The sequence below is a fragment of the Callorhinchus milii genome, unplaced genomic scaffold (assembly GCF_018977255.1).
Source record: "Callorhinchus milii isolate IMCB2004 unplaced genomic scaffold, IMCB_Cmil_1.0 Scaffold1, whole genome shotgun sequence".
Lineage (NCBI taxonomy): Eukaryota > Metazoa > Chordata > Chondrichthyes > Chimaeriformes > Callorhinchidae > Callorhinchus > Callorhinchus milii.
In genome coordinates, this window is record NW_024704742.1 from 94,720,112 (window position 1) to 94,729,200 (window position 9,089).

The 9,089-nt window shown below is 39.2% G+C and overlaps 1 protein-coding gene across 3 annotated transcripts in view; it reads left to right on the forward strand.

Annotated features, from left to right (window-relative positions):
* agtpbp1 (ATP/GTP binding carboxypeptidase 1) overlaps nucleotides 1-4,035 on the forward strand; it is a 130,471-nt gene extending 126,436 nt beyond the window's left edge. For all 3 annotated transcript variants that reach the window (XM_007908036.2, XM_007908035.2, XM_007908038.2), the window contains one exon: nucleotides 2,980-4,035. In XM_007908036.2, coding sequence (XP_007906227.1) covers nucleotides 2,980-3,175 — 196 coding nt within the window. In that variant the 3' untranslated portion in view covers nucleotides 3,176-4,035. The remainder of the gene's footprint in view (nucleotides 1-2,979) is intronic.
* Nucleotides 4,036-9,089: the final 5,054 nt, after the last annotated feature.

The window sequence follows — 9,089 nt, forward strand, 5'->3', positions numbered from 1 at the left end:
GTAACAACCTGAATGGAATAATGAGGATGTCCATCTTGGCCCTACATTTTTCGAATAAAATTAATCTCTAAACATTTTCTAACTGCTGTTTTTTATAAAAAAGAACGATTTTTGTGGTGTAATAGAAGATAAAGGATATTTAGATATTCAGGTGCATTCTGAACGCTTAACACTTAGAATACTGTCTGGTTTGGAGAAACTCAACGGCAATAACATGCATTCATATAGCACCCTTCAGGCCAGGTAGCGTTTCGGAGTACTTAACAGTGACTCCTGTTTCTTTTCAGGTTGTACGGTACTACAGAGTTGATTTATTTTACTGTAATATTCCTGTAATAACAAATTAAATTAAAACCCCAATCTTAAATGCTTTACCTAACCTTGCCTTGTCAAACCTTTATTCTTTCTACTCTCTTTTTCCTAACCCTTTCTCTGCCCTATTTTGAATAATAATAATAAAAATCCTTGCATTTGATATAACGGCTTATCACGGTGTTGAGACGTCTCAAAGCATCTCACAGGATAAACCGTAAAGTGGATTGTATCCACATTGGACTATATCCACAGTTGCGCACAGTAATGTCCCACAAAGAACCATGGAGTGAGTGACCAATTTTATTTGGGGGCCAGGACATTTGGGAAAAGCTCCCTTCTCTTTTTGAATAGTGCCATGGGATCTTTAACATCCACCTGAACAGACAGATGGGACCTTGGTTTAACGTCTCTTCCGAAGGATGGCATCTCTGACAATGCATCCCTAGCACTGCATTGGAGTGTCAGCTTAGACTGTGATTCCAAGTCCCAACTTGAACCCACAACCTTCTGACTCAGTCGAGAGTCCTACCAACTGAGTCAGACTGACCCACTGAAACTTTTTTTTTCTCTTCTACCTACCATAAACCTTTTTTTTTAAAAAAAAGCTTTTATTGCGGTTTTAAACCTTTCTTTTTCCCCCAACGGACCTCCTCTTCCACCTGAGGGTGGCAGCAACACTTTTTCCTCAAAAGTTTTTCATTCACTTTACTTCAGCTTGGGAGACTGCCTCAAATTGGGATGACATATTTCCTCCTTTAACAAAGGGATTTCCACGAGAAGAAAATACACGTTAGATGTAGCAGATCTGTCACACTTTTAGCTTAATGCAGATGCAATAACTATGAAACACAATTTAAATCTTTGTTGCATTAGCTTCTCACTACTTCTTTAGAGGTACAATCTTAAGGATCATCCACCTCATTCACATCAGTCAGAGTTGCCCCACTTAGTCACTATAGATTACAATGGGTGTTCCAGACATAGTTTCCTGCCACTCAACTGCAGATTGTTTCTGGATTTACAAAGAATGTACAGCATGCAAACAGGACTCAGCCCAAACAATCCATGTTTATACTCCACGTGAGTCTCCACCCATTCCTTTACTCCTTCCCATACTCTTTTATTCCCCTCTCTCTTATGTGAAGGGCTAACTTCCTCTTGGACGCATCTACACTATCTGATTCAACCACCACTTCAGTCCCACAATCTCACTACCTTATGCATACCCTCGTTCTAAATTCTCTTTTAGATCCCCTAGACTCCCCAACCAGTGGAAACAGCTTGTTTATGTTAACCTTATCAAACCCTTTTATAATTTTGAACACTTCTATTAGGTCCCCTCTTAAACATCTCTGGAGAGAAAAAGGCCCAATCTATCCATTCTATCCTGATAGCAGTAACGTACCAGCCTTGGTATCATCCTCATCAAGTTGCCATCCTTGCTTTAAAGCATGGTGATGTATTTCTCTGTGTGTCAAACACCCGGCTGACAAAAAAAATGGATATGGACATGCACACCAATTTTTCAGGGATGTGATTTAATCATGCCATTCGGCTGACAGTTATAAACTGCTCGAGTTTTGCTGTCATGGTTTATGACATCATTTGAACTCTTTGTTGCATTTACTAATGAATATTTGATTTGATGGAATAATTGTCTCTGCAAAATATTATTTGTAGGTTCAGTCATGTACTTCGTCATGTTGCATTCAAATATTTTATTTAAATAATGGTTGAATCTGAAATTTATGCCTTATTTAGTGGACGTACACACTTTATAGTATTTGGAGAAAAATTGGTGGATTGAATTATGTATTAGCCATACCATTTCCCGATGCACTTGACGATTCATCCTATTGCGTGTTGTGTTTTCTCTGGAGAGCAACCGGGGGATTGTATTCCAGCTCCAGCAGAGATCTGCTCTGACAAAGCCTCAGATTTCAGCTTTAAAAAAAACACAATGAAGGTCACTAAAGTCTTTCCATTTTGGATCATTGTAAAATGCACCGTTTTCTGCAGGGCAACCCCTCTCCTGATCAATTTGGGGTATTATATTATCAGAACCATTGGTTTCAATTTTCTATTGATCAGTATCCCTCAGTATTACAAAGGGGTCTTTTACTGATATAAAAACAATATCGCCAGTATGGACTAGGTTGCTTGTTTCAGTGTATTCTTGTAAAAGCCAAGTTATTGTTGCTGCTACTTTGTACTTTAGGATCTAAAGTGCAAATTAGAATTAGACTTTAAAACATCTGCTATTATACAAAGAATCCATAGGAAATAAGGCTCGTGTGCAATGATTGTGTTTAACAATGTGCAAAGCCTGGCTGGATTCAGATCATTCCTATATTGCGGACAAGTGTATGGGAGTTTAAAGGTACAGCATACCAGCATTGTGCTGTAGTATTACATTTTACTAACTGCAGCACATGCACTCGAGTTCTTTAATCTGTGTTTGTGGTTGGCCAAGCAGTCTTAGGTCATCAATTTAGTGGAGCCTTACATTGTGTGTTAAAAGCATCTTTAAAAATATTTTCATTTCTGTACCATAAGATAAATTAATTCCTGCAGTTGTTTGGTTTTTAAAGGTTGCAGGATTTCCACTGAAATCTTACGGAACTGTTGGTTTTCAACGTTGTGTGTGTTTTTCTGTGTCCACAGTCCCACCACCCAGGTCCTTGAAGATGATGAACCACGCTGCCTTGAGGAGATCGATTACAGTGCTGAGAGCAGCGATGAGCAGGACATCGACCTAAATGAAACCACAGGAGACTTTGACGCGCAATACTTTGACCCAAGCGCACAGGAGGAGCAGCTCTCTGACTCTGAAGTCCCTAAGAGAGACATCTTTCTTTAAGTTTTAAGTCGCCAAAGAGACTGAAGAAACAAGTGATTAATTCCTACAGCCAATAGAGGAAACCAAATTAGGATTCACATATTCTGCTCTGAGCAAGAACTAGCTCACTCAGGCTTATTGGCTAAATTGATAAGAAATATGGTTGGTAACTTCGGAAAAAAAATGGATTGGGATTTATTTAATGTTGACTTTAAGTGCATTCGTACTAGACAGACACACTGCTGTTTTTGTTTCCCTGGAAGCAACTGCATGGCTAAAGATTGTTTCCCTGGTTTTGTATGTGATTTTATTTTTCTTCTTCCTGTGCTCCCCTTCCTTACCCTCATTCCCCCCTCTCCCACTGCCCACCGGACTATGTTCGCCTGCCATACACGCAAGATGATTTGAAAGTATGTCCAGTGGTATTTTGAGTGCTCTTAATATATTGTGGAAAAATCTTGGTATTACTTTGTACAACAGTCAGCTGTTGAGACTTCAAATGATGTATGTATTTATTTCTCTACTTTTTTTTAAGATGTGTCAGATATGATTCCAGGTTTGCTTGACAGGAAATTATAGACTGCTTGAACTACTACATTCAAATATTGAGAATAGTAATTGTGACTTATTGAATTGATCTCTTCCAAACTGTGTCCATCCTCCTGCTGGAAGTCTACAAGTATGAAAGTTAGCACCTTGCTGTGGATTCTACAAGAGACGAAAGTTAGCTTTTATTCACTGTATTTAAAAAGTCAACATTACCATACTGCGTTGACGTTTGGCCTCTTATATGTACAGTGAACTGTTGTTGGCTTCTGATCAATGGTGAAATTATGTGATTTTGATTTTCAGACTATGAATTAAAAGATTTGTATCGTGAAGATTGTCCGTTGCATTTCTACCTCATTTGGAATGCTCCATGTATTTGCGAGTATTGCCAAGTGATGCTCATTTACATTGTTATGGGGGAAGGGGAAAGAAGACAAGGGGCATAACAGATCAGCATGTATTTTAGTTTTTTTTACTTGTTTGCACAGGCAGGTATGTTGGAGGAATATTACTTCTGAAGCTATTTCCCTTCTCCCATAAATACACGTGGGACTGACAAGACAGTCATTACATTATCATTCCTAAAGTACACGGCCTTGTGTGCAATTAGCCTCTTTACAATTAGTCTTCTCTTTATCTCTGGTTTTGTGTGCTGCACAAAGACAATACTGCCATCATAAAAAGGCTTAACCACCCAAGTTACATCAGGTTATTTATTGGGTAATGAAGCAGTAACACGTCTAGAGTCAGCGCATGGTAGGTGGGATCTACTGCTCCAGCCGTGAATCTTAGCTCATGTCAACAGTCCCTTGTTGTTATTCCAGCGCTGGTTACATAAGTCACAGTGATACAGCACAGAAATGGGACATTTGGCTCAACCAGTCTGCGTCAGACATGAGCCCCCACTTCCCTATTCTCCGCTCTTCCTCTCTTCCCTTCTCCCTCATGTATGCATTTAAGCTTTCTCTTAAATATAAAGATGCTACTCATCCAAATTGTTTTCCCTTCTTAGTAATATTGACTGTGCTTGGTACTCCCCTGCCCCACAATGCAATAGAAATTGACATTTATACACTACCTGTCACGTCAAGACATCTCAAAGCACTGGGGGGACGGCCAAAACATAGTCAAAGAGGAAGGTTTTGAGACAAACCTTGAAGGAGGGCAAGGGAAGGGACTCTGGGATGGAGTTCTGGAGAGTTGGGGGAGATCCGCTGAAAGCCAGACTACCGAGGGTGGGGTGGGTGGGGCAGGGGGGTTATGAAGCAGGCTGGACGCAGGAAGCAGCCTGGTGGATGAGGTTTGAAGAGGTCACAGAACTAGGGTGAGGCAAGACCACAGGGATTTAAAGGTTAGGAAGAAGATCTCAAACTCGATCCCCTGGGGAGCCAGTGGACCCGGGCTAGGATGACGATGATAGGCATGCAGAGCTTGTGTATGCTTTGTCTGCGGCCATTCGTAATGTACAAGGTGTTGTCCGGTTACTGTATTTGAGTGCAGAGACCATTACTCTCCCGCCTAATCCTATCCTCATTCAATGCCCAAACATGCTCACTTTCCAGCTGGAGCCACTGTACAGTGATCAGGAGAAACCTGTCTGTTTTTACCCTTTCCCAGCCCACAGATGGTGAGGTCAATCGTATCGCTACCCCATTTGAGGTCAGCTAACCTAGCACAGACTGGAATTTGAATGTGGGATCTTCTAATTGTGTCTGACGCAGGGTCATGCTAAGAATTTTTGCTTTTAAAAAGTATTCCAAGAATATGTACAAAGTTAAGATTGATTTAGGTGAAACCTGTATTACATAGGGGTGTCGCAGTAAGACCTACAATAAAACCCCATGGTTAAAACAATACTTAGAAAGAAATCTCCCAGTGGTTTCCAGACAATACTTATGTTGGAATCAGGAAATACTCCTGGTAAAGTTAAATGTTGCATTGCTTTACGAGGTTTATAAAAATTCATTTTGCTTTACACTATGTAGTAGAAAAGTGTTCTGTTTGATATGAAGACAGTCCTTAAGATGACTGGTCCAGTTTTGATCCCTGGTGTTTGCCTGTTCTCAGTAGCACTGGCCCGAGGAGGGAACAAAATCAATGAGGTATCTTGTTCTTAATTTCTATTATTGACCCCAGCTAGAAAATCTGCAGGTGGCTCTCATCGGCTTACAGGTCAGGTCAGCTGTGACTCGCAGCTTTCCACCAGTTCTCTCTAGTTTTCCCTACAAAATACACAGTCACTACTGTACTATAAATCCTTTGAAGCACTTTGCATGTACTCCTTACATGAAAAGGGCTTTATCAAATGCAAGGATTATTATTTAGGATCCTGCAGGAAGAACACCTCTTTGTTGACCAAAAGATTGACAGCTGCAACCTGTTTTTACTATCGCCACCCTCAGACAAGGATTCATAAGGGCCAACAAGTACAGGGAGGAAGTGCTGCAACACTCACACCTTCATACAAATTGTGATCTAGTAGATTTATGGCATTTGGATAAAAACTGGTCAGACAGTGTGACAAACACTGAGTTTCGTGCTGTTTTTGGGGTGCAAAATGGATACCAAACTGCAGAAGAAAAACAAAATGATCAGAAACCTTTATGAGCCTTTTAATAAAAACATTTGCCTGTTTTATAAATGTGATTTTGCAAAAGCCCTTGAAAGTAATTTTGTTCATTTTAGAGTAACTGTAGCATGTACATACTGCAGAGATGGTCAACAAGAGCACCCAATGACAAGCATTAATTTGATTCCCAGATGAAGGTATTTGCGAAGAATAATTCAGGATTAGCTGTGTGGAATTAAACAATAATAATTATTGCATTTAATATAGAACCTTTTCAAGTCATTGGGAGGGCTCAAAGAGCTTCACACCATATACTGCAAAGTGTAGTGACTGTGTGTTTTGTAGGTGAAGATGGCAATCAATTTGTGCCCCAAAAATTTCCCCAAAACAGCCATTGAAGTGAATGATCAGTTTTATCTGTGAGAAACTCCCTTCTCTTTTAGGGTAATGCCACAAGACCATTAATGCATCCGCCTGAACAAGTGGATGGAAACTTAATACCTCCTCCAAACAACAGTACCTCAGACAATGCAGCGCTCCCCCAGCGATGCATTGGAGCATCGGACAAGGCTATGGGCTCAATGTCCCACAGTGGGGTTAAGTCCTGATATGGGATAAAGAAGGAAAAGTAGGACCAGATCAAGAGGTGCAGGATGAAGTTAAAGTATGAAACCGAAAACTACACGCAAATGACTTGTAACATATTGTAAGATAATGGACAGGGTTATTCATGATACAAACATAAGACGTCTAGAAGACGTGAAAAGCGCTATACCAAATGCAAGGATTATTATAATCTATGTTCCTAGGTAATCTCAGATGGGAGTAAGATATGTTTTATGTATTGAAGACATAAGGCACTATATCAAATGCAAGAATTATATATGCACAATATTTTAAAGGCAAAAACAACTGACTCTGCAGTAATATGGTTTTAATTGGGCTTTAAAGTTGGATTCATGATTTGGGGTTTTCCTTGAGGGTCATTTCCTGAACTGTTGTGGATTAGAAGCACTCAGAGGTATTGGGTATTCCCCAGCTCCTACCCGTGATGCAGAAGGTCCTGTGCATGTGTGTCAGCCGGGCTCAGTTGGTAGCACACTACCCTCTGAATGAGTAGGTTCAAACCCCACGTCGGGACTTGGAACACATATAATCTAAGCCGACACTCCAATGCATTCAAATGACATGTTAAACCGAGGACCCACTTGCCTGTTCCGGTGAACGTTAAACAACCCGTCTCTCTATTCGAAATGCGTTTCTCCCTTTCTCCTGGACAACAATCCCCCAAAATAAAATTGTTCATTCACTTCATAGCTCTTTGTGGAACATTGATGTGGGGCTGCCACATTTGGCTCACAAAACACACAGTCACTACACTTTACTGTATATTTTGTGAAGAATTTGAGATGTCTTCTTGATGTGAAAGGTGCTATACCAAACGTTTGCTTATTAATATAAGCAAACAACAACCACTCATTATGCATAAAATGTAAATTTGTCAAACTAAGATTAGATGGAAATGACCAAATACTTCATTGAATGTGATGGATCCAGTATTACTAAGACCAAGTAATGGTTAACTTGAAAAACAAGGTAACTGTGGTGTAATGTGAAGGGTAAATATACATAGATATTATAGAGTTTTTACTGTCCTTTGGGATCAAGAAGAAATCTTGAATAACTTTTCCTCAGGAGAGTAAATTAATTGGTCCATAAATTCCATGGTAGGGTGGATTGTACCCAGTCTTTGGGAGGTGGAAGCTTGATGTCGTATTTCATAATGGAATTCCTTAATTAGGAAAATGGCTTTCTTTCCATCACATTCACTCCATGAAAACTCCAATCCGATCCAAACTACTTCTGGAGTGGATTTTTAACAGGTCAATGGTAATTCCAACAGGAATCCTTTAGTAAGCAATCTAGTTAAAAATTAGACCTCAATAACAACTTTCATTGATATGCACCTTTCACATGGGATTGCATCTTGGAATGCTTAATCAGGTAAAAAAAAGGTTTTTAAACGTCACAGTGAGCAAACAGTAAATTGGTTGGGCAAGCTGCCTGTCTGTGTTCAGTAATATAAATGGCAACAGTGAATGCCTCAAGTAGGTGGACACTAAGATACTCAGATGTTTGCTTCTAATACCCTAGAGTTGAGTAATCCAAGTGTGGTTTGATTAATGACTCTTGAATAAACTGCATGATAAAATATATTGCCCAAAACTGCAGCCAAGAAGGTTTGTGACAGTATAAATGTCTGGATGACTATGTTAGTCAGTTATATATACACATGTTGCACATTTCTTTCATTGAAAGATGAGGGAACATTAACTGCAACTTCAGTAACACAAGTGGAGAGTATTTTATTCATGTAAAATCTCAAAAATCCATATTGAAAATAATTAAGTCAAGTAACATGATTGAAAATACATAATGTCAAAAATGCGGTAGTCTTATCAAAATCGGTCGTTTTCGAAATAAGAATCAAGTTTCATCATAATGAAATTTAAAGTTAAGAATAATGACAGCAATATTCTTAGGTTTGGTTTGTAAATTGTACTTTCTGAACAATCACTGACTTATGATGAAATCAGTTTTCTCTGAAATTTATTTAATAAAATAAATGTCATTTAAAAAAAAATTGGATAAATACTTCAGGAAAAGTAATACTAAAGGCTACAAAGAAAGAGCAGTATTACAGCAATTACAAATAGCTCCAATGGGGGAGCTAGTACCAGCACAATCACAACGGGCTGAACATCTTCCTTCTGTGCGTGCTGTAAATTCTAGGAAAAATACTCAATTTAAAGATAC